Source organism: Dichomitus squalens (genome assembly GCF_000275845.1).
Source record: "Dichomitus squalens LYAD-421 SS1 unplaced genomic scaffold DICSQscaffold_17, whole genome shotgun sequence".
Taxonomy (NCBI): Eukaryota; Fungi; Basidiomycota; class Agaricomycetes; order Polyporales; family Polyporaceae; genus Dichomitus; species Dichomitus squalens.
In genome coordinates, this window is record NW_006766899.1 from 376,606 (window position 1) to 402,819 (window position 26,214).

The 26,214-nt window shown below is 58.5% G+C and overlaps 7 protein-coding genes and 1 non-coding gene across 8 annotated transcripts; 5 read left to right on the forward strand and 3 right to left on the reverse strand.

Annotated features, from left to right (window-relative positions):
- Positions 1-42: 42 nt before the first annotated feature.
- On the reverse strand, positions 43-1,478 carry DICSQDRAFT_61988 (drug/metabolite transporter; the record flags this gene model as incomplete). Its single annotated transcript, XM_007366354.1, has 10 exons — positions 43-162; positions 224-289; positions 350-443; positions 503-593; positions 656-693; positions 750-882; positions 934-1,085; positions 1,144-1,221; positions 1,286-1,335; positions 1,422-1,478. 10 exons carry the CDS (start codon positions 1,476-1,478, stop codon positions 43-45), a joined length of 879 nt encoding a protein of 292 aa, XP_007366416.1.
- Positions 1,479-2,609: 1,131 nt separating this feature from the next.
- Positions 2,610-5,615, forward strand: DICSQDRAFT_155555 (uncharacterized protein; the record flags this gene model as incomplete). Its single annotated transcript, XM_007366355.1, has 21 exons — positions 2,610-3,548; positions 3,599-3,677; positions 3,728-3,741; positions 3,814-3,855; positions 3,914-3,970; positions 4,031-4,040; positions 4,105-4,122; positions 4,213-4,238; positions 4,301-4,326; positions 4,376-4,410; positions 4,465-4,489; positions 4,560-4,571; positions 4,631-4,646; positions 4,703-4,739; positions 4,790-4,890; positions 4,948-5,007; positions 5,072-5,099; positions 5,212-5,269; positions 5,320-5,344; positions 5,402-5,528; positions 5,597-5,615. Coding segments are annotated over exons 1-21 (990 nt in total), but the record flags the coding sequence as incomplete, so codon positions are not given.
- A 419-nt stretch (positions 5,616-6,034) lies between these two features.
- Positions 6,035-8,547, forward strand: DICSQDRAFT_87372 (uncharacterized protein). The gene is made up of 9 exons (XM_007366356.1): positions 6,035-6,375; positions 6,444-6,510; positions 6,572-6,854; positions 6,915-6,989; positions 7,058-7,072; positions 7,132-7,278; positions 7,342-7,402; positions 7,463-7,556; positions 7,617-8,547. The coding sequence occupies exons 1-9, from the start codon at positions 6,095-6,097 to the stop codon at positions 7,761-7,763; spliced, it is 1,170 nt and encodes a 389-aa protein (XP_007366418.1). The 5' UTR covers positions 6,035-6,094; the 3' UTR covers positions 7,764-8,547.
- Positions 8,548-8,891: 344 nt separating this feature from the next.
- On the reverse strand, positions 8,892-8,963 carry DICSQDRAFT_t96. The gene has a single exon. It is a non-coding gene; the product is annotated as a tRNA-Glu (tRNA).
- Positions 8,964-9,073: 110 nt separating this feature from the next.
- Positions 9,074-10,192, forward strand: DICSQDRAFT_61984 (ribosomal protein S5 domain 2-like protein; the record flags this gene model as incomplete). Its single annotated transcript, XM_007366357.1, has 5 exons — positions 9,074-9,237; positions 9,316-9,435; positions 9,507-9,609; positions 9,659-9,796; positions 9,872-10,192. 5 exons carry the CDS (start codon positions 9,074-9,076, stop codon positions 10,190-10,192), a joined length of 846 nt encoding a protein of 281 aa, XP_007366419.1.
- Positions 10,193-10,436: 244 nt separating this feature from the next.
- DICSQDRAFT_137105 (uncharacterized protein) lies at positions 10,437-15,932 on the reverse strand. Its single transcript, XM_007366358.1, has 2 exons — positions 11,386-15,932; positions 10,437-11,327 (listed from the first exon to the last, which is right to left on the reverse strand). The coding sequence occupies exon 1, from the start codon at positions 15,853-15,855 to the stop codon at positions 13,945-13,947; it is 1,911 nt and encodes a 636-aa protein (XP_007366420.1). The 5' UTR covers positions 15,856-15,932; the 3' UTR covers positions 10,437-11,327; positions 11,386-13,944.
- Positions 15,933-18,470: 2,538 nt separating this feature from the next.
- On the forward strand, positions 18,471-19,832 carry DICSQDRAFT_62097 (uncharacterized protein; the record flags this gene model as incomplete). Its single annotated transcript, XM_007366359.1, has 6 exons — positions 18,471-18,566; positions 18,705-18,781; positions 18,947-19,154; positions 19,220-19,329; positions 19,385-19,431; positions 19,540-19,832. The coding sequence occupies 6 exons, from the start codon at positions 18,471-18,473 to the stop codon at positions 19,830-19,832; spliced, it is 831 nt and encodes a 276-aa protein (XP_007366421.1).
- Positions 19,833-22,407: 2,575 nt separating this feature from the next.
- On the forward strand, positions 22,408-24,405 carry DICSQDRAFT_147615 (glycoside hydrolase; the record flags this gene model as incomplete). The annotated part of the gene is made up of 12 exons (XM_007366360.1): positions 22,408-22,589; positions 22,655-22,683; positions 22,753-22,841; positions 22,903-23,033; positions 23,095-23,186; positions 23,309-23,346; positions 23,400-23,422; positions 23,475-23,510; positions 23,568-23,655; positions 23,714-23,833; positions 23,924-23,986; positions 24,046-24,405. The coding sequence occupies 12 exons, from the start codon at positions 22,408-22,410 to the stop codon at positions 24,403-24,405; spliced, it is 1,251 nt and encodes a 416-aa protein (XP_007366422.1).
- Between the last annotated feature and the right edge of the window lie 1,809 nt (positions 24,406-26,214).

The following is a 26,214-nucleotide window of genomic DNA, read 5'->3' on the forward strand; positions in this document are numbered from 1 at the left end:
CTCAGCTAGAGAGGAAGTTATAAGCCACCAGATATTACATCATTATTGGACACTTACAGCTACGTATATTGCTGACGAAAGGATGATGACTGTGCCAATAATGGACAACGGCGGAGGAGTCGTGTGGAAGAACATTCGCTCGAAGACAAGTGCGAAGATGACCTAATCAGTGACGACAATTTATAGCACGAAAAGACCGAGCAAAGCATGTCAGACCGCTAACCTGGACATATATTGCCATGGTCCCTCTGCCTGCAGTTTCGCGCTGGAGTCCTGAGGTCATCGTCATCTATAGGTGGCGGCGGATCGGTTATCGTGTGCAGGATTAGCATCATCGAAAACAGCTCACCTGAGCAGCAAAACCGCAGCCACTGACGGCTAGAATCATGGCCGAGCAAGATACATTGTCAGGTACCACACATTGAATCTGTGCGAACACCATCCTGCGAATGTCTCTCAGTTGTCGAGACTGTCGCTGCAGTACCCACAGCATAGGACGTACAGTATTGGCGCGGTGAGAATGCAAAACAACGAGAACGCGCCAAGGTTGTGCATTGGATGCGCGCGCTTGCCAATTGCACGGATGGTCGTATCTGCAAGTGTGCCGCGAGTCGTATTGCTCAGATGGGATCCCGACTTGACTAGGAATACTCACAAGCACTCGTAAGTCCCACGACTCCCAACAGAGCGACGCTGCAATAATAGAAGTGTGAGTGATGGGCGCAACGGTAGCATGCCTATGCACATACCTCACAGCAACCAGACGTTGCGCCGATGTGACAATTCTCAGAGATTCTGCCTCGTCGATTTGTTCATTCTGATGTTGTCGCCCAAATAGAAACTCGGGTCGTGCAATTAGAACGACTCCAACGAAGCTGAACACTAGAGCAGATCGCAACAGATCAGTGCCTCAAGAAGGTCAAGAAAACTCACCGCTTGCAATCATCTGTCTGGCAGTTAGATTCTCCTTGAGCAGAAGTGCCCCAGTGGCCGCAGTGCACATAGGCGTCAGGAAGGACAGCACGGTCACATCCGACAGCGAGAGATATTGCAGAGCATAGTAAGTCCCAAACAAGCCGACGAATCTTCAGGTAGAGATACATCAGTCATGATCTGGTCCTATCGGCGAACTCTTGAACTCACCCTGACAAGCCCCGATACGCCAACAATGTTCGAATTCCCTTCGGGCCCAGTACCGGCTTTGGGACCTTGGTCACCGACCTGCAGCAAAGGTGATGATTTCATGACAGCCAACGCCTTCCCACCTCTGTTAGTGCAAACTCACATATATGCGACACAGACTACCCATGTCATCACCATCCGAACCCAAATGAGCTGCGCCGGTCCGAATTAAAGACATCCATCAGCAGTGTACGTCTACAGAGCTTCCAACGACGCCCATCCTATCCACTTGGACTCACCTCTAGTGGATGCACCGGCGGATCGACTTCGTTGAGCTTCTTCACGAAGACGCTCATCAAGGATGCAAAGCCTTGCGACAGCGCGATCAGAAGTAATCCTGCATTGTCCCTGAAGAATGCGGTGAAGAGGCGTAGATAACGCCTCAGTGGCGTTCGTGCCGCAAGATCTTCGCCTCCAACAAGCTCCGGGCCCTCCAAGATATTCTCGCCCTCATCCGCTTCGTCAAGAGTTGCAAGGGACAAATATTCGTGGCCTGCGTCAGTTGTTTCGTCGTGCTGTGATCGCATGCCTAACTACCAGGACCGCAGAGGGAGGCTAGACGCAGAGACGATCTCGTGAGAACTTCGCTGTGTGTACCGATTGTACGAGGTAGGTAGTGCGGCACCGCGCGCTGTCGTGCGCTGATGATATTCCACCCAGGACTCGTACTCTCAATTCCTATAGCGTCCGGTGTGTGAGAGCGTCACCTAGATGAATGTGGACATGCCGGCGGCCGTCAGTAAATCTTCCGAGGTTTCACAGCTCTTGAGACTTGTGGGATCTGTCGAGCACTTCTTGTTCCGCCGGCACTCCTGTCGTTTTCTACAGCCGACGCCTGAGGGGTTTATGGTCAAATCTGTATGTGGTGTCAATGTGAGTACTCGTGAGCGTGCGGTGCCACCGCGAGGTGTGTAGCTGGGTTGGCAGGAAGCCAGGCCCTGCCGCCGTAGCAGAGACCGATTAGTTTCATTGCACCTGTTAACCTTCCACGATCCCAAGTGGTACTTGGTCGTTATCAGGTTGCACTGCACCTTCTCGGCCCGCATACACAAGAAGCGCCAGCACCGTCGCTCCGGCGCCACCGGTGCATATCTGCAACGGCCTTCCATGTTACCACCATTGCTCTTGATTGGAAGACGGTATGAGACGTGTCGCAGGTGCGTCTTCTTTGACTCATGATCCTGGATAGACTTGAAGCTCAAAGCCGAGGATATTGTCGACGCGGCGCTCCTTGGGTAGGCTTCCATATCCGAGTCTGAGCCGCATTCCAATCGCTCAACACTGCGTACGTCACGGAGCCGTTCTCAGATTCGGGTCTCGACTGGTAGGTAGGCACTACTGTTGAATGTCGACCGTTCAGAATGTGAGCAAATTCTTAGCAGCTTGATCATCTCAGTCGACTGATGCAATCGCGGTGCACATCATAGACGGGTTTACGACTTGGTTTGTCTTTCAAGATGCATCCCCTTTCATTCCATGTGCGATGCTCGACGCGATTGTTCGCTAATTGTTTTTCAGACGATTTCGGGTATAACTCTAACTACAGATATAGCAGGCTTTCCCCCGTTCATCGACGCCACGCCTTGTGCGCAGTAGAAAATAACGTCTCAGTGCTATGTATCAAATTTGCACAGTGCCTGCGAATTAGGTCAATGTTCAGTGACAACTCACCATCGAATGCACACCAAGAGTTTCCAGCGGCGCTCAGCTCAAGGGCTTCTCCTGCAGCGTTGTCCACGGGCGTGGCACGCCTCAAACAGACAGCTCGGATGACGACGTAGTGACCCCCGAGTCCTTACCCCATATTCCAACTTACCGTTCTAAGGATCACACATCATCGTGCGGCTCGCAACAAAAAGCTCCCGCCGGCAACCTCACGACTGTCTGCCTTCGTTTCGGTGCTGGGCGCTGATATCTCACAGTTCACAGGGAATCTCCGTGTTACTGCCGATCTGCTCCCATACGGGGGACCGCAGTCAGGACGAGCGGGAGATTGACTCCGCGATCATCCGGATCCGTGTCCGCTGCAATGGATGTCCGTGTACTCACAGCCAATACTCGGACTTGGTCTTAGGTGTCAGTGGGACGGACCAGATGATTGACAGCAGCGAGCCGCCCGTGCCTTCTCCCATGTCCCACTGGCGTCCCCGGCATCAAGCGTGGTAGACTTATAATCAGGTTGTATGCGGAATGCACACGACCTGGATCCTAATCCCCGCGCTCGATATGGCTGCTCCTCCCTCTGCGTCAAACACTACGGTCCCTTCAGGCAGTGCCTCCGCTAACCCGTTTGCAGCTCTCCCGGCGATCCCACCACTCGACGACACATTTGGCGCTCTGCTCATTGGGACATTTGTCGGGCTCATGTGAGTAACGCCTCTGTTATAGTCATGTTCCACTTTCATAGCCCACTCAGTCAGTATGGCTGGACCACGCATCAATGCTACCGCTACTTTCGCATGTACCCCGAAGATACATGGCTGTTGAAAAGTCTTGTGCGTTCCTCAACTGAGCCTACCCGCGTTCATAGCTGACATAGCTCAAGGTTGCGGGTGTTCTGTAAGTCCCTCATGCGTGGCTGAGGACTCACACCACGTCTCGATTCACCTTCTTCGAACTTCGTATTTTTAGCCTTCTGGAGACATTTCACAGCGTCTTGTGCATGCACATATGGTGAGCTGATCGGTGGCGCCGCGGCCTCAGTTTTCGCGGCTGACATCGTAGCGTCTAGCTACTTCTATCTGACAACTAACTACTTCCATCCGCTGGCTTTGCAAAGCGGGGTCTGGTGAGTCAAATGAACGTGACTGCTGTTCCGTAAGGCGCAGCTAACGCCGGTCATTATTAGGTCGATCAGCGTAAGTCGCGCATCTAGTGCGTCGAAGAACGAAGCACGAAGAGCTGACGCCCTTCCGACGGAAGCTATTGGGTGTAGTCACGGTACGCCTCTCTCACATGAACTCGCCGCTCGCGCCACTTCGTCCAAGCTGGCGCACGGGTCCTCTGAGATACTAACAGGTAAATTGTCAGGGGGCGGTTATCTTCCTGTCACAATTGTACGTCAGTCTCGCTATCTCGCCCTATTGGACGGCACGCGAATGATGCGACGTTTGTTTAGATTCTTCCTGCGCCGAGTTTATCTGAGTACGTGCACTACATCCCGCATGGCCATGTCATTCCTGAAGCGCAGCAGTTGGAAAGAAGTTCCGGCCCCTAGTATTTCTCTGCGTGAGTACGGTTTATTTCGTATCAGAAAAATGGGTCCCCTCATGGCTTCCTTAGGCACTATTTCTTTTGACAGAGCTTGGTGAGAAAGCATCTGGATGTAACATCGTGCAATCTATTGATCGCTCCAATCTTGCGCGTGTCATCTTCAGGCCTCGCGACCAGTGAGTGAAATAAGACTATATGACCTTCTATTGATCACCGTCAACTATGAACCAATCAGGCGTGACCGTCGATACGTATGTCAAGCATCTGGTCATTCGTGCAGCGGTTGATCACTCACACGCTTCTGCAGCTTCATCCATCCGACTTTGCATAACTCGGACCAAGCGGTATGTGCTCCAAAGCCGACTGTGCGAAGCATACACTTAGCCCTGCTTAGTGGATGAATTCCGCAGGAGTCGGGATAGCCGCGCTCTCGGACACGCTCGTTACTGCTGCTCTTACGTTCTCATTGCACCGCAGCCGCACTGGTATCAAGCGGTATGGACACATTTTTGGCTCCTGAGTCCTCACGCTGATTTTGTTCTCATCGCACAGTACGGACTCGCTCATCGACGTCTTAATCATGTATGCGATCAACACTGGGCTCGTCACCGGGTAAGAATTGTAGCTCTGTTCTTCTCTTCTCCTTTTCTGAGTGCCCATGATCTCTGGTCTTCAGAATCGCGAATATCTTATCCTTCTGCTTCGTGAGTCTCCTTTTGCCTCTAGCGAGCACGCGGAGCATACCTCCCCGTCCTCTCTAGCGCCGATTGAGTACCTGTCTCTATGCGAAAATGGCTTACGAGAATTGCATCGCAGGCCATAGCCATGCCCAACAATCTCATCTATGCCGGCATCGACATCGTGGCTACAAAATGTAGGTCCCGTGAGCGCCGCACAGATCCTCGAACTGATGTGTGGTCGTAGTCTACGCGAACTCTCTGATGGCCGTGTACGTTTCCCGCTGTGACACTGTCGGATCCTTCTAATCTCACTTATCACTGATCAGGCTCAACTCCCGCCGGGCACTCGCCCAAAGCACGTCCGGGCTCGTGACTTCAAGCTCGATGAACATGTCTGTCCTCCCGCGGAATCGGGGGACGCGGGGAACGTTGAATCGAGGCCACCGCTCAAGTGTATGTCGACTGCTCCCCTCTACTGATACCGTAAAGTTGTATGCTGACGAAGATGGGCTGGGCTGTAGCCGACAATCGACATCATGGTCACAAAAGAAACGGTCGGCGGCGATGTGTCCTCTCATTCTTTGGCCAGATATGAGGACCATAAAGAGGAAATGCTTGGTATGGCCGTCTGATGTTTGGTAATTTATCACGCAGCGTGTTCCCATCTGTATTGATATCCCGACTATCTTTGCCCGGGAGCATGCGTTTAATTCCATCATTCTCGGAGGGTCAGCACTACCGTCCTTACAGTTGTTGTACTATTATGTTATACACTGAAGTCCTATCTATTGCGTCCGTAATGTTTCCCGATGATGATGATAATATGGTGGTGGGCTGAGTTTTGGGCCAGCCGAAGGTGAACATGAATCGACGGTTTCGGTTCGTGACTGGAGTCACGAAGTTTTGACGGCGCGGGAGGCCGCGTCGACGCGCGATGTCTTCGCCGCTTGCCGCGAACAAGCACGCGTGCTCCCAGCCCGCTACCGCTTCCTTCCCGTCATCCTTCACAGTCCCTTCCTATGCTTGCTAGTCGTCTCGCCCGCTGCTCTCGGTTCTCGTCTTCACCTTCATCATCGTCCAGAGCAATTCCTAAGCCGCTGCACCCAGTCGCGCGACAAGCCAAAGTCCGGAAATACAGTAATACCCCCTTCGACCGGCCTCGCTATGTGCGCTTCGGGGCGTCTGGCCCCGAAGAACCCGGGCAAGGGAAGGGGAGCCCATGGGACGTGCGGAACTGGGATAGGAATACGAAGGTAGCGGCGGGCATCGGGGCATTCGTCGTGGGGTACTATGTGACGCAGTACGTATGTGCAGGCTTTGTATCTTGCGCCGACGATTTGTCCTAACGGACACGTTCGTTGCGTGAAGTCTTGAGAGGGTGCCAGAGACGGGTCGATGGCGTTTCATGGACATCAGCCCGAAGTACGAGTCTCAGGTGCGTTTTCCCATCTCCATGATGTAAGAATGGAACGAGATATATCTCCTCTGTTTGATAGCTCGCAGAGGCGTCGCATCAAGAGCTGCTGCAAGAATTCAAGGGCAAGGTCCTCCCACCAAAGCACCCCATCACCAGACACGTCCGCCGGGTCACACAGCGCATCCTGGAAGCAAATGACCTTGGCACACTCGACGCTCCAGACGTCCATCGCCCAAAGGGAGCCGACGACGTGTGGTCGTTTGACCAGCAGGACCAGCTGCCACCCGAGGTCGGTGGGCCGAAGCAGTGGCATCTCTTTGTGGTGGCGGACGACAAGGTTGTTAACGCTATGGCGGCGTACGGTGAGTGGACAGGAAGTGTATGCCGTACAATCTAGAGTCGTTGACCTATCAGACGCGTAGGGAACATCGTGGTTTTTACTGGCATTCTGCCAGTAGCTAAGGACGAGGACGGACTGGCTGCTGTTCTAGGTCACGGTAAGCTTCTCGTAACCAATACAGTGCTCGTGGTTCTGTTAGCTCTCGCTGACCTGCTACCCCCATAGAAATCGGACATGCAGGTACATCTCTGAGCAGCTGTATGCGCGCATACACCTATGACTGACGTTTGTATGTACAGTCGCGCGGCATGCATCAGAACGATATTCGTCGTTGAAGGTCTTCATCCTTCTCGCGCTCATTCTCGACATGGTAGGTATCCCCTTCTCAAGTGCCACAACCCGTCTCCTGTACGACCTGCCGAATTCCCGGACAATGGAGTATGAAGGTCCGTGGCCTAAATCTACTCAAAGCCATCTTGCGATCTAAATCCTCTGGCGTTTTGCTTCAGCCGACAAGATCGGCATCCGCCTTTCCTCTCGCGCATGTTTCGACCCGAACGCAGTACCAGAGTACGTCCTCCCTGCGCACGCTCGCGACCTATCGGCCATATATGACGTCTGTTGCTACAGGATGTTCAGCCGTCTCGGCAAGCTGGAACAAGCCATGGGCAGCCGGCACATCGACTTCCTCACCACACACCCGGCCTCAGAGAAGCGTTCTGCGGTGTGTTGTGTCAATCTCGCCCAATGCCCTATACGCGAGTGCTCACGATCGCTTTCTCAGATTTTGCGGGAAATGCTGCCAGAAGCGTACGCGGTGCAAGCGGCAAGCCCTACGTGCGGGGCCACGGCGGACCACATGGCTGCATTCAGGGATTCGTGGCTGGGCGACCTGAATCCCGACAGGATGTCGGAAACTCGATGGTCATAAAGAACGGGGCAGCGCATGACGGCCTAGCTAGAGCGGACATACTCGAGACGACGGGGGCTGTGACCTGTTCTCATTGGGGAGGGAGACGTCAACTACACACTACTCATTATCACCGTTGCATATCCTGACCCTAGCAGGGAGTTAACATGAGCAAAAGATCACGTCGGTCTCCACAGCGCCCTCGCCTGTCCCGTGCGTTCCGAGTCCTTCCAACTCCTCCCCTCTTGCCACACAACGAGCGCCGAATCGTTTGCAGCCATACCATCGTGCCCAACGATACGGACCGACCCGATTTCCCAGTCTCAGTATCGCGCCGGCTCAGTGCAGCCTCTAATTCTGCGCGCGAGATTCGTTGTGAGCTTGAGCGGCCCTTCCTGATTCTCTGGTAATTCGCAAGTCTCAATCGCCTCACTTCGACGTCCTCGACGTCCAAGCTATACGGAATGACGCACTTTGTTCTCGTGACAAAATTCACGAGATGACGAGTAGACTCCTTATCTCAGAGGGATGGGCCGTCCTCGCAAGCAAGCCGCACCACGACATAGTCCGCTGAAGATGTTCTAGTCCCCAAGGCAAACACGCTGCGAGCGAAAATCCTCCGCATCATCGTGATTCACTCCTGCAGTCGCCTGAAGGCCTGTTCGCTTCACCGTAAAGCGCAGGCGTGTTGATCCCGAAGATACCCAACATTCAGCATACTGATGATCAAATAGCGGTTCACTGTTTTGAGGTCACTAAAGAGATAATGCTGACACGAGTAACGTAACAAGAAGTTATGATACTTCTCGCCGAATACGAAAGGGTTGTAAGGAAAAGTGGAACGACCTTATGTTAATGCGGCCTCTAAGGTTAAAACCAAAGTTTTGTCTGATGAGTATGAAAAACAGTGTCCTTTTCCATCGATTTTCCGATTTTAATGAAGGATGGGTCAGGAAGATGATATATTGATGCTCTCGCCGATCTGGGAGCTGCTGGTCTTCTCGATGCAGGACAAGCCGACTCAGGTGTAGTCGCCGTTGCGGCAGGCAATCTATAAATACTGGCGTATTGAGTAGGACAGGGAGCTCTCGAAGCAAAACAATGCCGCCTATTACGTAGGGAAGCAAAAGATCTTTCTCAGTCACACAGTTCCGACACGGGGAATCGAACCCCGGGCTATCGCGTGAGAGGCGATAATGTTAGCCACTACACCATATCGGACGACATTCTGGAGACAAACATGCTGATCTCAAGATTTATAAAGCCCCAACTGTCCTAGGCAGCGAGGCCCAACCTCACCAGGTCGAGCGGGCGCAACACCAACGCTTGCTATGCCTCGTCCACCATCGCCTTCAATACCTGAGAAAGAATTTGTCTATGGCGCTCTCAAGCAATCACTCCGTCTCGACGGACGCGCCATGCTCGAAATGCGCACGCCGACCTTGAGCTTCGGTCCGGAGCTCGGTTGGGTCGAATGCGCGATGGGCAAGACTCGGTACGCCCCGACTCTCGCCCTCTCAACGCCCAATATCACGCTTACAAGCCGCATATATGCGCCCGCTGACATCTGCAGGGTGCTAGCGCAGGTCGACGGCAAAATGGTGAAACCCCCTCCCGAGCGGCCGCTCGAAGGAATCATCTCCATCCACTCCGAGCTCTCCCCGATGGCGTCCAACGAGTATGAGCCCGGCCGGTAGGTAGGTGTGCCCTCAGCGCGACTGCTCTTGCGCCTCACCCACTCTGTCTCTTGCTGTGGGTGTGTAGGCCGACGGAGGAAGAAGTCGCCTTGACCCGGATGCTGGACAAGGTCCTAAGACGGAGCGACGCGGTGGACAAGGAGAGCTTGTGCGTGCTTGCCGGGCAGAGGGTGCGTTTTCTGTCATATACCACCATACGAGGCATTCAACTGTAGGCAGGTGTGGCACATCCGACTGACGATCCATGTCCTGTCCGACGCGGGCAACATGGTCGATTGCGCCTGTCTCGCCGGTATCGTCGCGCTCAAACACTTCCGGAGGCCAGAGGTCGAAGTCGAAGGCGACGAGATCACTGTCGTACGTCCTCGCGAATTCTCTCCTCCTTTGATCCCGTTCGCGACCCCACCAACCCCTCCCCTCTCTCATCCATAGCACCACCCTTCCGAGCGCGCCCCGGTGCCGCTCTCGATGCACCACACGCCCTTCTGCTTCACTTTCGCCTTCTTCCCCGACGCCCCGCCTCTGGTGGACCCCGCGCGCCTCGAAGAGACCCTCAGCGCGGGTCTTCTCTCCGTCGCACTCAACGCACAAAAGGAGCTGTGCGTGGTGCAGAAGGCCGGGGGTTCGCCCCTCCCCGCGGAGGAAGTGCTCGCGATCATGGACATAGCCGTCGCGAAGGCGCGCGAGCTTGACAGGCTTGTCGAGGCCCGGTTGCAGGAGGACTGGAAGGGGAGGGTCGTCGAGGTCCGGTAGTCCAGCGTGCGAAAAGGAACAAACACAAAAACGTATTCGGGCGATGTGCGAATTGAAAGTACAGTATGAGCAAGGTAATATGCAGGGTCGCAATGTATGAGACGATGGTGGCAAGGTGCAGTTTTCCAGGTGTGCAAATGGCGATGTTTGTAATTTGGATGACACGTATCCCTTCGCCGTTTGAATGCAGTACGTCTATCGTCTCTAATTACGAGCGGAGCGGTTGATCGCAAATACACAGGAGACACCATCCAAGTTAACGCACCTAAGTAAGTGCATCCATGAGTACTACTTACGTAAGCGTGAGTCAAGGAGAGCAGACGCCGAGCGGCCTGGTCAAACACCGCCACGCCTCCCGGGCTCAGTGCCGCTGATTATGGCTAATAATCCTCCCTCCCCCGATGTCCAATCTGCTACAGAACTGTGGCAGAAAGCATGAGGACACCTCTGGCCCCACCGCTCCTCAGGGAAGATCTCTTTGGCCGATATCTCTCCTAGTAAGGACGTACTGATGCCGACGAGAGCGTCGGTCCTGCTGCCAACCGCGATGTCGACAGTCCCCAACTCGAGTGGGAATACAATTGTCTACACAACATCCGCTCGATCGTAGAGGAATGTGGTGGAAACCCCGCAATCCAGGACTTCCTCGTTGTCCGTCCCGAATACCTCTGGCTCAGGGAGGCTATTGTAACCGGGTACTTGCAGAACACAGACGCAATGGTCGTCACGGGCCAGCCGTGCATCGGTTCGTGCAATCGCTTCATGTGCCTTTGTTCGTGCTAATCTGTATGTGCTCCGGCAAGACCGTCTTCCTCCTATACCTGCTCCTCTACCGTCTGGAGCGCAAATTGCCTACGGCGATTCAACTGAACAAGGACAGTATCGTCGTCTTCAACGCTGATGGTGCGGCCGTGTACGATGACCGTGCAAGGATACGCTTCGACCGCCAGTACTGGGCTCTAGCGGATTCCAACGCTACGGTCATCAGTCCATGCGAAGCCTTCCAGTATTCCCGCGCACGCCTTATCCAGGCTTCTCCGCCGAGGCCCGACAGATGGGAGGAGTGAATAAAGCAGCGCGATGGCGAGGTCGTAGTCTCAGACTTGCCGACCCCACTCGAGATAGGGGCTATCTCGTCAGTTGCTCTTTGTATTTCTGATGGTATATGTCTTGCTTATATGGCTTGTCAGCAGGAAAGAGGCCGGGCTGGACTACTCCCAGGCGTACCACTTCATCAGCAAGTGGGGGCCGTGTACTCGATCGATCCTCCGTCTCATGCGCAAACACCCTGAGTTTCGCGACAGCGCTGAGAGAGACCTGCGCAGAGAGGCCTGGAAGGCTGCGGCCGCCGTCTGCGAGAACCTCGCCGCGTTCTGTTATATCAACGACCCTCGGGGCGCCCTCAACACAGTTCCCAGTATCGTGTTCATTCGCCCGCATCGTCCTCGGCGCCTGCGTACCTCCTTGATGCTGAGTTCCTCGATGGCCTGGGCTGTATACACCATTCCTACCCCCCTACCTTACCGACATCTTCTACGACCAACGCCAGCAGAACGACAATCGGCAAGGGTCTGTAGTTCTTCCACATGCCTAGCTCGCACAGAGATCACCTACCGGACGGATCTCCGAGCGACGCGCGTGCAATCTCCTCCAGCACCCACCCCCCGTCGTGCCCGCGGGCTTCTCGCCCTCTTCCCGTGGCAGCGAGTCGAAGACGTCCCCGCCTTCGTCGCAACAGCTGCTCGCTCGCCTCGCCAGCGCGCGCCCATAGCGCATCCCTCTCTCTCTCTCTCCTGGGCTTCGTCCGGGTCTGACGGGTGTCGACGGCGTTCTTGCGGGGGCATCAGACACGTCTAAGCCGGACGCGCAGCGACGGCGGGACGACCGCTTTCGCTTCGGATAAGGGAGGACCGAGGTGTGCGAACGAAACCGGCGCGCGTTCGACGTCCCGTCGCCACGACTCGCCGCCGCGGAGGAGCGGTCGAGCCGTGCCCCTGCGGACGAGTCTGCGCGGGGGGTGGAGGCCAAAAACCCCTCGGCAGGGCGAAGAGGCCGGTCCAGGTCTGGGGCGGCGTCCTGCCGTCGCTTTCGGCCTAGTCTGCCGACGCTTCTCGTCGGCGGAACGAACAGGAGCAGGAGGGCGCGCGGCGCGAAGCAAAGCAAAGCAGCCTCGATTGTGGAATGTGGAAAGGGGGCCCAGGGCCGGAGAGGAGCGGCAGCGGCCGTCCATCAGATCGTGTACTCCTATGCGAGACGTCTACCTTCGCAGCGTGCGACCTGCGCGCCCTCGATGCGCGGTCCGGCCGTGTGCACTGTGCGCAAGTCTGATATCGGTGGGTGTGCAGTTGGTACGCTTACAGGGACGACAGGATCCGCGGGGTGCTGCCGTCGCCGCCATGTCGGCGTGCAAGATGACGGCGTTCCCGGTTCCCCGGGCCCGTCCTCGTTCTCAAACGTGCACTCCCAGAAACCAGGGGAAACGAGCTCGGGGGGTCTGTGACCGCCCATACACGGGGGCCCGAGGCCAAGCCGCCGCTCGCGCGAGAGCCACCGTTGAGACATGGGCTCGCCGTTATTCTCATGCGGACGGGCCGTCCGCTCACGTTAGGGGGGCATGCTGGGCTGCGGTTCGCCAAGTGCTTTCAGTGAAGCAGTCGCGAATACCTGGAGCCGTGGGCCTGGTCATGTGCATGTAGACGTGCATCATGTCCGGGGGGTCAGCACACGACCCCGGCAGACCCTCCGGACCGGAAAGTCTCGTCGACGTTCCGGCAGGAGCAGGACGAGGGCGGCGCGAAGCGCACCCCCAGATAAGCGAATGCTAGAATACGTGGTCGACCTCGTGTGCTCAGGAGGTGTGTTCAGGACGCGCAAGGGAGCTCTGACGTCTGGAAGTTTTGTATATGTGGACGACATCTGTGAGACGTCTGTAGACTACGTCGAGTACATCGGCGGCGGCAGACGGGATCCGATGCGATGAGTGAGCGACGGTGCTTAGAGTAACTAGAGCAGTGCGAGAGCAAAGAGCGTCGACGAGAGGACATTCTAAACGAGCGGCGCATGCGTATCGTCAGCAAGCTTCAAAGAACGTCAGAGAGAAGACGGGCCGGACACAGAGACACCCGCGGCGGCGCAGCCCCGCCCACGAAACGCGCCCCCGCGTCCATCCGTCAGCAAGAGGCCCGCTGCCCGCGGGGCCAAACACTATCGCTATTGCGGCGCGTACCCCACGAACTCGAACTCTGGCCCGCCCTCGCCCTCGCCCTCGCCCTCGCGGCCGGCCTCCTGCGGCGCCGGGTCCGGCCACACCGCCCACTCCGCCCCGCTGAGGAAGAGGACGCGCCGCAGGCCGGGGCACGTCTTGTGCCACAGCGCGAGGTGCGCGCGCTCGTGCACGCGCGGGAACGGGGTGTCCGCCCCCGCCCCCGTCGACCGCGCGCTCAACGGGGGGCCGCCGCCTCCGCCCCCGCCCACGCTTGCACCCGCCCCTGCCCCGACGCCCGCGCTGGCGCGGGGGGAGAGGTACGCGGACGAGTAGGACGCGGTGGACGCCCTGCGCGCGGCCTTGGTCGAGGCGGCCGCGGCGGGGTTGGGGGAGATGGGCGGGGAGGCGGGGGGCAGGGGGAACTCGAGGAGGGGCGAGGGCGGGTGCGGGGGCGGGGAGTCGCGGAGGAGGGCGAGGGTGCGGAGGGCGCGGAAGCGGGCGAGGAAGGACGCGACGAGCTTGTAGAGGACCTGGCAGATGGGGAGATTCAGCGGACGGTTCGCGAAGGAGAGAACGGAGGGGGGAAGCGGGGATGGGGCGGAGGGGGAGGCGGCGAGGCGCGGCGGTGGGGTTCGCGACGCGGGGATGGGGTTCGCGATGCGGGGATGGGGTTCGCGACGCAGGGATGGGCAGATGGCGGATGGGGAACGGGCGGAGAAGCGGCGTGCCAGGCACCGCATCTCGCACGGGAGAAGATAGAACGCGCGAGGAAGGGGCGCATACACGGCCGCGCGAAGATGCAGAACCCGCGACCGATAGATGTCGACAGCGAGCAGCAGCAACGAGGGCGACACGCGCCTGGAAACAGCGACGAACACGCGGCACGTCGAACAGAGCACGGACCACTCACCTCGTCGTCGAGCACCCAATGCACCTCGAGCGTCTCCACAAAGTCCCCCAGCTCCGCCCCCGCGGACATCACCACGCGCTCGATCGTCCGCTGGTCGATCTTCGCGCTCGCCGGCTGGATCGTCACCGTCCGGAGCGTCTCGCGCGCGCACGCCAGCGCAGACATCAGCGCCGACGGCCGCAGCCCGTCGTACAGCGTGCTCTGTATCGGGATCCGCACGCGCTCCAGCGGCCGCCCGGGCACCAGCGCCGCCGCGATCGCCACCGGGCCGTCGTACTCTCGTAGTTGCGGGAGGAGCCCCAGGGGGAAGAGCGCGGGCGCGGGCGTGTCGGAACCGGAACCGGAACTAGGGCTGGGGTCGTGGGTCGGGGTATCGGGCGTGTGCGGGGTATGCGGGCGCGAGGGCGCCTTGCTGCCATCTACAGGCCGGAGCGGCGCGGGGGGCAGCACGGGCATCACGAGCTGCGGGAGCGCGAGCGTGCGCAGCGCGGGGTGGCCGCCGAGCCACGCGACGAGCGCGTGGAAGTCGTCCGCCGCGAGGCTTGTGCAGTGCAGCGTGAGGGCGTGCAGCGAGAACGTGGTGTGGCGGAGGAGCCGGAGGTCGAAGCGGGGGAGCGCGAGCGCGCGCAGCTGGTCCATGTTCGTGAGCGCGATCGCGAGCGCCACGACGCTGAGTGACGAGCCGGCGTCGGGCGGGGGCAAGTCTCTGCATGCGAACCGGCGCACGAGCGACGCGAGCGGCCGGCGCGAGGCGAGCGACGCGATGCATTGCTCCACGCGCGCGTCGTCGATGTCGCGCAGGTCGAGGTCGTCGTAGAGCGCGCGCAGCGCCGCCTGCGACCACCGGGTGGACACCTGCGCGAGAGCGAGGACGTCTGAGCGGGGTGCGTACGCGAACACGGACGCGAGGAGCTCCGTGGAGATGCGTGCGAGCGGCGGCTGCTTGGGCGTGGGTTGTGGGGGCTGGGGCTCGACCGGGGACGGCGCCGCCGAGTTCGAGCTCGAGTTCGCAGCGCGCCATCGCGCCGCCTGGGCCGCCGCGGGCAGCGAGATGCTGCGCTTGCGTTCCGGGCGCGGCTGCTGCTCCCGCTCCCACTGCTGCTGCTGCTGCTGCTGCTGCTGCTGGTCGACGTACTGCTCGAAGAACTCCTCCCGCTCGCCCAGCTCGCTCGCCCTTCGCCCCAGCCCGGCGGGCATCCGGATGTCCAGCGAGGGCGCGGGGGACGGCGAGCGGCTGCGCCAGTACGCGAGGGGGCCCCCCCCACCGCCGCCGTTCCGCACGGGCACGTTCGTGATGCCGGCCGAGGGCGGTCTGGCGGAGGTGAGCTTCGCGGCGAGCTTGTTGAACGAGCTGGGAAAGTGGATGTGTCGCCTGCGGAGCGAGGGCGGCTTCTCGACCGAATAGATCGACGCGGGGGCGGGGGTGCCCGTGCCGCTCTTGCTCGTGCTCTTGCTCGTGCGGGGGACGTTGGCCGAGTCTTGGAGGGGCGCACTGGGCTGGGTGCTGTGTGCGGCGCCGTTCGTCTTGCGGCGCGAGAGGAAGGGCATGGCGGTCAGCGGTCAGGTCTCGGAGGCGGGGCGGAGGCAGGCAGCAGACGAGGGGGACTTCAAGAGGAAGGAGGGAAGGGGCATGTACAAGGTGGTGTCAACTAGGCTGTCGGGGTGACGGACGGGTGGAAGCAGAGCGGCCGCTGGCCAGAGAAGGCGATGGGGAAGACGAGAAGTGCAAAGTGTGCGTGCAGCCCGACGCTGGCCGGGCTGTGGGACTCGCTGACTGGCTTTCTTTTGCCGCGCGCTGCTCGTTCCGGGTGTGCAAGCGTCGGCAACAATATTCGCGACCAGTGCTAGTACTTACTTGCCCTTTCCGCTCAGCACTTGTCTGTCGCGCCCGCACGTCGCTCGTCCCTTGTCGTCGGTGGCGTCCACGGCTGCACAAATACTGCTTTTCTGGACTCTGGCGGGTGCATTCATAGACCCGCTCAGTCCGAGCGCGTGCGCACGTCACACCACGCTTCATGCCTTCTCAAGCTCATGTCATGTCGGATAACGCGCGGCGCGCAAGCGGTCGCCCTCCTGCAGCTGCGCGGCGGCTACCATCAATCCAATAGTTGCGTTGCCTGGCCTCGCTCACGTCGCGCGATCTCCGATAGCGATCGAGATGCGGCCAGCGAGATGCCAATTGTCTCCGCTCTGGACTGGCAGTCTGTACCATGATCGTGCACTTCTGCATCCGACGCCTGGACTCTCCGGAGCCCTGACGCTTGCGATCGGATAGAAACGCTGAGGGACGACGCTCCTTAGAGCAGGACCTCGGTAACAGTTCTACAGTAGAATCACCATGATTCTCATCTTATTGGTGTTGATCAGTGCCGCCACAAAGCCATGACCGTCCTCCAATATCCCCCGGTCTCGTACTAGAGCACGCAAGCAAACCATGTTCGTATGCACGACGCCTTTCAGCTCGCGATGCAACATTCTTCCCTCGCCTCAACTCCGGTCCGGCATGGAATGTAGCAGTGAAATCGATCGTCGCTTCTCCCGAGTCAGTCGACGAATGTTGTACATGCATACAGCCGCCGACTAACCACCGCGCACGCTTCAATATGCCACTGAAATGGTCTGGAGCGAGCGTCCGGAGTGCGAGCGGCACTCTCCTTGCCACTCCGAGCCGCTCACGTCCATCAGTCGTTCGTACATAGCCTCATGGACAGGAGTATTTCTACGCCTTTACCTCATCCTCCTTCGTCTCAGCCAGAGCAACTACTAGGGCGGATGTATGCACATGGCCTGTGTAGACTAGATATACGCACCACGAGAAACGAGCCGAGTCGACGCGCGCAGATGTTGTTCTGACGCTACTGCAGGGAACAGCTCGGGCCCGGGACGGGAGTATGGACGAGGCACGGAATCACCTGTTCGTCTGCTTTCGCTCGAAGGCGACGCATTGACGGTCAATGGATCTGTCAAGGGACTACGCAGCAGCAACTGTAAGATACCCCGCATATAACTCGAATGACCTCAAAGCTTCGGAGGGACCTTCCTGCATGCTGGCTGGCAGCACCTAGTGCCATTGCAGCTCGACGCAAGCTCAGACCGTGTCAACAGAGCGATGAAGGCCAAGGGGTGAACTCGGATGGGGTCGAGGAGAGTTGTTGCCACGGCCTACGAACGACGCAGCCAAGTGGGCGATTGGCGAGTCACGTGCCGCTTGGCCTGGATGCACGCCTGATGGATCGGTACTGTAGGCTGCGAAGGGGTGTATTTTGCGTAGGATGCCGAGAAGGCGGCGAGGCCTGCGAGCGTCCTGTCGGCTAGCATGGGTCCCCCCACAGTGCAGCTATACGGTCTGAAAAGACCAATCTGCTCATGATCCCCACTTGGCGAGAGCCAACACCGCTCCGGAGACTCAGCTCACGGGAAGCATTCGGAGAGCGACCGAGAGTCTGCATCGCACTGTGCCTGTCTCCTCTTGCTGATCATCAGCGGAAGAAGCGGTGTAAGTGAAGTCAATGCTGGAGATTAGGTTCGAGAGCCTTGTGGCCTCGGTATGATCCTTGTTGCCATTCTTGTACGCGTGGGAAAAACAAGTCTGGTAGCGCACGCAGACAAAGTTGGCGCACAGTGCCCGACCCTCTTCTCACGTCGCACCCACGAGTCTACGACACAGCCTGTTGATGCAATGCAAGCAATGCAGACCGCACCCGCTCCGCACAGACAACACCCAGAAGCGTCCACTCGTCCATCCTTGCGAGCAGGAGAACACCGGAGACGAGGTGTGGCTATGTTCAGTTCAGCGCTTCCCGGTGTGCTGGAGAATTCATGAGGTCGAGGCGCTGTGCTAGGTTTGTCGTGAACAGTGATGCATGTCCGACTTGGACGATGCATGATCGTGCGCACGCTGTCTTCTCGATGCTGTGTCCCCCGTACGGGCACCCACCCGTGGCGCGGCGTAGCCCCTTCTATTGTTACGCTCGTCGACGCCGACCGTGTCCACTGTCCTTACCTCCGCCTTCGTCTTCATCTGCGCCTGTGCGCCCGTCAGATCCCTCCTTCTCCTTCGACCCTTCCTCTCTCTCTCTCTCTCTTTTCGTTTAGCTTTCTTGGCGTGCCTTAGCGTCGACCTGGTACCGCTGGCCGAGTTCCTCTGGGAGACATAGCACAACATGCCGCTGAACACGACCGTCTCCCACGTCAGCCCCCTCCTCTCGTACATCCCCCGGACCTCATGGTATGAGGGCAACTCAAGCGACCCGGAGTTGGTACGTCAGCGACAGACGACCGCGCTGTTCCCGCATCCGCTCACGCAGCTCTATGCACCCCCCCCCCCGTTGATTGAATTGTGGCCGACTCGTACGGCGATCACGGTGGGTCTGTGTGCGTCGCTCGCTCTCTTGCAGAACAGGTATTCGAACCAGAGCTACCACTACAGCGACTCGCCCGCGAGCGTAACGTTCTCTTGGTGGGGGACAGGTGCGTCTCCTCTCCCGACGTTCCATGGAAAACTTCGACTCACGTTGCGCTCGGCCCGCAGGCATCTGGTATGTCATTCCTCGTCCCCATTGGGAAAGAGGCTTCTCTTCCTTCGCTAACACATCGCGATTTCCCTGCTTTGATGGTTACTTGACACCTGGCACCGTAGGGTGTTCGGCGGCTACAGGAACAGGACGGGCGCGTACCAGGTCGTCGTCGACAGCCAGGCGGCGACGTCGTTCCCTGGGTATACTGGGGGCCCGGACGAGTTCGAGCGCGTCCTGTACGCGAACGATGGCCTCTCCTATGGACAGCACCAGATCCGGATCACGAACACGGGCGGGGGTGGGCCGCAGTCTGTATTGGATATCGATTACGTGGGTGTCCCTGATTCACGTCCGGGTGCCATTAGAGTGATCTTTTGCTTCTGTGACACGCACAGCTTGTGTACGAGACGACACAAGATGACGGTGGTGAGATCCAGCATAACGACCCTGGCTGCAGTTGGTCCCCGGCAAGTCCGAACACCTGGCAGGTGGACGCGGCGTCTCAGTATGTCTTTTTTCGAGCGACTTGTTGTTCGTCCTGTTGTTCATGAGGCCTTCAGTACCACTACTGATACCTTCGGAGCAATGGAACTAAACTTCACGGTAAGTCTGCAACTATCTCCTCGCAAGAATGTGCGCTCAGTGTCGTGTCTGTAGGGTACGCTTGCCTTACTGTCTTACGGCCTCGGACGGATCTGAGTATGGCCACGTGCAGGTTCCGGAATCATTCTCTACGGATACCTCGACGGAACGAGTGCCCCGCTCACCGTCTCCGTTGACGGTTGGGCATCCACGCCTGTTGCGCCCAACACCGCGATAGCTCCTATCGTCCACAACGTCCCCCAGGTTCTATACACAAAATCTGGTCTCCAGAACGGCCCGCACACGTTGCGAGTGGAAAACAACCCGCTCGGCATAAACGGCACGGGCTCGAAAATGAGCATTGCGTTCAGCCGGACCCTGTCTGACGCACCCGCAGGCTCGGCCCCGCAGCAGGAAACACCGTGAGTGCTCCCATGTCATGCTCCCGTCCGGCGTGTGCGTATTGATGTTCTTGGCGCAGGCCATCGAGTCCCGGAGACCTGTAAGCTCACCCCCACTGTGAACAGCGTCATCCTGCTGACCAGGTTTCTTGCAGCCACGACCCTCGCCACACCGTCGTGCTCGCCGCTTCCTGCAGCGCGCTCGGCACCTTCCTCCTGTCCCTGCTCATTTGGCGCCTCGTGGTCTACTACCGCCTCCGGCGGAAGCTGAGCAAAGAGAAGTTCTCCGCAAGGCCATTCTACGCGCGCACAAACCCCGCGTCCCCACCGCGAACACCGCGGACGCCGTACAGCAGCGGCGCGAGCAGCTCGCGACAGCGGCGACGTAAGCGGGGGGACGATATCGAGGGCGAGATCGCCTCGCTGCAGCGGGCGTTCTCCCAGACCGTTCCCCGGGCAGGCGATGCCAGGCGGACGGGGACACGGCACCACGGCAGACACCACGCTCACGCCCCGCCGTCCGACATCGAGTTCGCGCACTCCCGGGAGTCGAGCAGAGTCGAGGAGACGCACCGCCGCAGCCGCAGCTACGACGACTTCGGGGTCTCGTACGCGGACGAGGAGGAGCTCCTCGCCTACTCCCGCCGCGGCCAGCACAGTCCGAACGAGTCCCTGTCGGGCTCGTCCGTATCCACCTCGCCCACCGTGGTGCGCGACTGGGACTCGCTCTCGATGCACGTCACCGCGCCGCCGTCGCCCGCCGACTTCGCAGACGACGGCTTCCGGGGCCCCCTGCCAGCGCCGACCGTCCTGCCCCTGCGCGTGAACAGCAGCAACAGGCAGGGGCAGGGGCAGGAGCGCGAGCGGGCGAGACGGGCGCGGAGGTCGATCGAGAAGCCGCCGCTGGAGCAGTTCGAGCAGCAGCTCGCGTTCCTGGAGTCGAGCTCGCGCGCGCGGCGCGCGGAGATGCGCCTCGTCGGCTCCCCCGTCGCGAGCCTGCCCTCGGCGGCCCCGACGTCGACCTCCTCGCGGCCGTCGACGGGAACGGGGACGGGCGCGGGGATGGGGACGTTCTCGAGGCCGCTCCCGAGCCCGCCCGCGCCGCCTGTCCCGCCGCTCCCGATGCACCTGCGTGCGGCGCTGGGGCGGAGCCCGCGGCAGGGCGGGTTCGACCCGGGAGAGGTGGGGCTGGGGCTGCCGCCCCCGTACCGGTTGTTGGACTTGCATTGATGTTGGGCGGGGCGTTCGCCGCATTCCTGCGTATGCTGCGTATGGGACCGTCCGCGCGTGCTACGTCTCTTCGCTTCGCACTTCGCCTCTCCGCGCGGGCCACGTTTGGTCTGACCTTTGTGTATATGTAGCGGTGCTCCTGCGTGTTGGATACGACACCGTGTCTTTGGGCTTATTGTTCAGACGCCATGCTGTATCAGGGTCTCTGCATACTCGCTGTGAGCACGTCATCATGATTCCGGGGCCCCATGGTAGGCCTGGAGCACTCTCATTGAGTGAGGGTAGCTGGGCAGCTGGTGTTACACGGGCATTGGCCAACGTCCCGGACCCAAACTGGGACAGAGAAATGGCCTGGGAATGGATGCCTGTCACAGGTTATGTCCCAAAGCCTAGCTCCGGACCTGAGCCATCCGGCGCTAAAATTCCTAAAGGGAAATACTAAGGCTGACAAAGCCAATGACATAAGCGTATATACCCCTTGTTAAACAGTCTCGAGCGCCAATATCCTCTTTATGGTATCAGAGCGCCCGCTGGCTCGGGTCCGGAGCTAGGCATTGGGACATGACCTGTGACAGGCATCCATTCCCAGGCCATTTCTCTGTCCCAGTTTGGGTCTGGGACATTGGCCAATGCCCGTCGTGTCTCCCGCAAAAGTTCCGTCTTTGGACGTGCGGCGCGCCCTCTGCCTAAACGGGGGTGTCGCCGTCGCCGTCGACAATTAATGGCCGTCCGTCGCCGATGAGGTGTAGGGCGTTGATAACACTTCGGCGGAGGGGACCGGACCTTGGTCGTTGCCTCAATTTCGATGTGGATCAGATGGCGGCCCGGACTCTGCACTTACGAGAACGCGCCTTGTCGATGTGCCGTGAACTGCGGCACCTGCTCTAGGTCCATTCTGACACAATTTGGTCCGAACCGCCTCTCCTCAACTTCACTCATCATGCAGCCGTTTCTCAAGACAGGGAAGGTAGGACGATGTCAGCGAGGTCAGCACACGGTGTGCTCTGCATGACCTGGATCGGCCCACTGGCTATCAAAGGATTCAAAGCTGCACCCACCGTTCGCTGACAAGAACGCTGGGCTGTTCGCGGCAGCTGCTTAAGCTCGGTGAATCCATACATTGATGAGCCCTACAGTGGACGACTTCGTCACACTGCACCGAGACTTTCCCGAATGCCCGTCCTCATGACCCTGATGTCGCGTTGAGACTTGCGTCCATGCGTCTCCGTGCTGTCAAGGCGGAATATCCACTTTACGTGTTGCATTGGAAGAAGCGGCGGGTGCGTCATAAGAACTGCTTCGCGGATCCTCCTAGCAGTACAAAGGCCCCGCTGGCCTGCCCGAAGGTTGGTGATCGCAAAGCCATCGCGATGGCTGTGTTCCTACTACGTCTCTTCTCCTGCGTTCTGGGCGCGCTCGTCGTCTCTGCAATAGTACATGCGTCAGCACCCTCCGCGACGACGACCGCTGCGACGAGCACCCTCACAGGCATCGCCGCAACCGCTCCCACCATCGGTCCCTCCCAACAAGTAGGCAGGTTGCCCGCTCTTGGGTGAGATCCTGCACGAGGTTGATCCCCGAATATGTCACAAGCTGATCCCTGCCGCCACCGTCTAGCTGGAACTCCTGGAATGCGTATGGATGCAGTACGTTTGCTTCTCGGAGTCGCTATATGCCTCTCAACCCGATCTCGGACTTACTGACTCTCTGGACAGATATTAACGAAACTAAGGTCGTTGACGCTGCAAACCTGTTCGTCTCCCTGGGCCTGGCCGACGCAGGCTACGAGTACGTAAACATCGACGTCAGTTGTCCTCTGTCCAACTCTCCTGCCATCCCCTTCGCTCGCTGAACTCGTTGTCTAGGACTGTTGGTCTCTCCAGACCCGAAACGCATCCACGGGCCGGATTGTGCCCGATCCGAGCAAGTTCCCGAACGGCATCAGCGGTGTCGCCGACCAGGTGCACGCCCTCGGCCTTAAGCTCGGGATATACAGGTCGGGTTCCGCTACGCATATGGGCAAAGTACGTTGCTGAGCTTGGTGTCTGGGCCGGTAGCGACGCTGGTACGAACACCTGTTCGGGATTCCCCGGCTCTCTCGGAAACGAAGCGGTGGACGCAGAGGCGTTCGCCGAATGGGGCGTCGACTGTAGGTCGCTCCTCCGATACCTGAGCTCTGATCCGATAATCTGACTATATTGCTCCGAAGATCTCAAATATGGTGCGTCAACTGACTTCTTGCCAACGTCGCGGTACTGACGTCTCTTTCAGATAATTGCAACGTTCCTGGTAACTGGACGGATACTTCTGTATGTTCATTTTGAATGCCTGTCTTGGGATCGACTGACGCATGTATCCGCAGACCCCGCCTGACAACGACTGGTAGTACGTGCCCCTCTCCCAGCCAAGCTACTGCCTTGCCTGACCCCTGCTCCAGCAACTCTAACTCCGCTATCCGCTACCGCCAAATGACGTACGTCTCCTTTCCATGACTTCAAAACTCATGCATGACACCCAACCGCTGTCCCAGCGCGGCGCTGAATCAGACCGGGCAGCCCGTCCACTTCAACCTCTGTATCTGGGGCAACGCGAACGTGTGGGAGTGGGGCGCTCGCGTCGTGGGCCTCTCTCAGCTTTGCTTGACCTCTGTCTACAGGGACTGACAAAGGTGCACAGGGCCACTCGTGGCGCATGACCGGCGACGTGAGCGCGTCATGGAGCTCCATCTCGAGCATCATCGCGGCGAACGCACAGCATCTCGATGCGGTCGACTTCTTTTCCCATAACGATATGTGCGTGGCTGACGTCGTATGAGAGAATGCTGCAGAAGCCAGATTGAGTTGCAGGGATATGATGGAGATCTGAAATGGCGGCTTGACGTTACAGGAGCAGCGAACCCACTTCGCCGCCTGGGCATTCCTGAAGAGCCCCATCCTCCTCGGGACCGATGTAAGCCACGTTCATGATGCATCTACCCGATATACGTCACGCTCAATCCTACTTCGTAGCTGAACAATCTCAACTCGACGCAGCTGGACATCATCACGAACGCCGAACTGCTCGCGTTCCACCAGGACCCCGATGTTGGAACCCCGGCTACACCATTCACCGCGACAGCGTCCGCTCCCACCACTTCGCCTCCTGAGTTCTACGCTGGAAATTCCTCGAAAGGAACGCACGTGTTCATCATCAACACCGGCACAATGGCCGCGAAGACGTTCGAGTTCGCAAACGTGCCAGGCCTCGGCTCCGGGAATTTCACGGTTCATGATATGTGGGCGGGCGAGGATCTGGGAACCTTTGCGGACAGCTTCTCGATCACTGTGAACACGCACGATACTGCCGCGCTCTTGATCGACCGTGCATAGCGCGTGCGTATCCAAGTAGTACGGGATAGTACGATAGAAGATGGAGTTACGAGAATTTCACGCGAGTCTGTAGGTGCACGAGTTCATACAGATGGGGCAAGCCTACAGCACATTCAGCTCATGCCCGTTGCGTTCTTGATACATCTCGATGAGGCTACCGAAGATGCGCACGAAGCCGTTGCGCCGAAAATGCGCCCTAGCACGACGTTGCCTGCCGTAACACCTGACAGTAGTTTTCAGCAAACGAGGGTAACGGCCCTGTGATCGCTATCGGGCGCTCACGATGACTCCTCCACATTTTTGCATACCTTGTGCGTTTTTAGCGAGAAGTAGAAGAGCACTAGAAGCTTCGATGCTGCATGACCGAGCACGCCAGCGAGGCTTCCCTCGCGAGGACTGAGCGCGTAAAGGTGAGTTGACTTGTCGTACACATGCGATTTGTACAACCTATTCCCTATTCAAGGTACGGTATTGGTCAAAGGAAGGGTTCGGGAGGCAACCCGTACAGTTCAGAATTTTCGTATAGCGTCCTCAGCATCCTCCCCATCGACTTCTTCGTGTCGCCTTCGGACTTCCCGACATCGTCTACATACACCGACCAAGGTTGTATCCGACGGCGTCGGATTGTAAGGAGCAACTGCCCATTACGGGGTGTCAGGGCCGCATGAGGGACCGGGGTGGGCCCGCGGGAAGGCTCATTTGGTCGGATAGGGTCATTGTCGACTGGACGGAGTATGCGAAGCACAACGGCGCGTTTTCCAGCATGCTCTGGCAGTGGTGATGGTTCGAAACAGCAAATGACTGAGCCTGTCATGGAGCGAAGCGTGATGAGTCAACTAAATGGCCGGTTATGAACCGAGAAGGGCACCTTTGAAAGGACTGTATTGACGGGGGACGTTCTCAGGCAGGTAGAACTCCCCAATATGGCGAGAATGTTTCCTCATGATCGAATCTTTGCCGAGGACCAAGAACATCCCGTTGTAGGAACCAAATCGGAAGATGAACTTCTGGCGGAAAGAGCTCAGAATTGTTGTCTGATGTCCGCCTACAGTATTGTGACGCCTGTAGTCTGTGTTCCTTATCGTCTCGGCTGCGGCTGTTGCAGTCTCTAGGAGCTTCTGTGTCACCAGTCCGTCCTGGAGTAGGAGGGCATGCAGACCCTTATAGTTGTCGCCGATCGTTGTATAGAGAAGCGGTATTCTCCAGGGCAGGCCGTGCTCTGTAAGCAAGTCGGACCCCACAGCAAAGCTGGCAGGGTCGGCGTCGGGCGTGACGCGGAAACGAACTTCCCCTGCGATGGGAGGAGAGTACGGCGGGATGTGGTAATAGAGGAATCCCGACGTGTTCGGAGGGAACGTCTTATCATGTAATCCCCTCGGATAGAGTAGTATGCCGCTATTGCGAATCGGTGAACTCGAGGCACTGCTAGGACCCTCAGACTGAGACACGAAATGGACTCGTGGAAGTACTGTTGTGCTGAGGTCCACGTAGTCGTCTGCAGTAAGCCGGGTGGGATCGAGGGTATAGACTTCCCGATGCCGGGTCTGGGGCGGCTTCAGGCTTCCTAGACGGAGAGAACCTCGATTTGTCTCATGAGACCTTGTCGTGAGCTGCCGCAGATAAGGAGAATTGGGGAATGTTTGCGATGCCTCGAATTGGGGAATGTTCTGCGGGCCACAGTGCTGAAGACATGAGATTGACCGGGAGCTTAGCGCGCGGCCGAGCAATGCTCTGGAGGTTAGACGTTGCATCTGAACAATGCGCCTTTGTCATATGGAGGTTTGACGATGTCAATGTCAGTTACACACC

What these genes read in the sequence shown, in the direction of transcription:
- DICSQDRAFT_87372 (XM_007366356.1), top strand. Translation starts at nt 6,095, where the DNA reads ATGCTTGCTAGTCGTCTCGCCCGCTGCTCTCGGTTCTCGTCTTCACCT. An exon ending in GCCCGAAGTACGAGTCTCAG is followed by an intron (nt 6,511 to 6,571) that starts GTGCGTTTTCCC and finishes TCTGTTTGATAG; the next exon opens with CTCGCAGAGGCGTCGCATCA. An exon ending in TAACGCTATGGCGGCGTACG is followed by an intron (nt 6,855 to 6,914) that starts GTGAGTGGACAG and finishes TCAGACGCGTAG; the next exon opens with GGAACATCGTGGTTTTTACT.
- DICSQDRAFT_137105 (XM_007366358.1), bottom strand. Translation starts at nt 15,855, where the DNA reads ATGCCCTTCCTCTCGCGCCGCAAGACGAACGGCGCCGCACACAGCACC.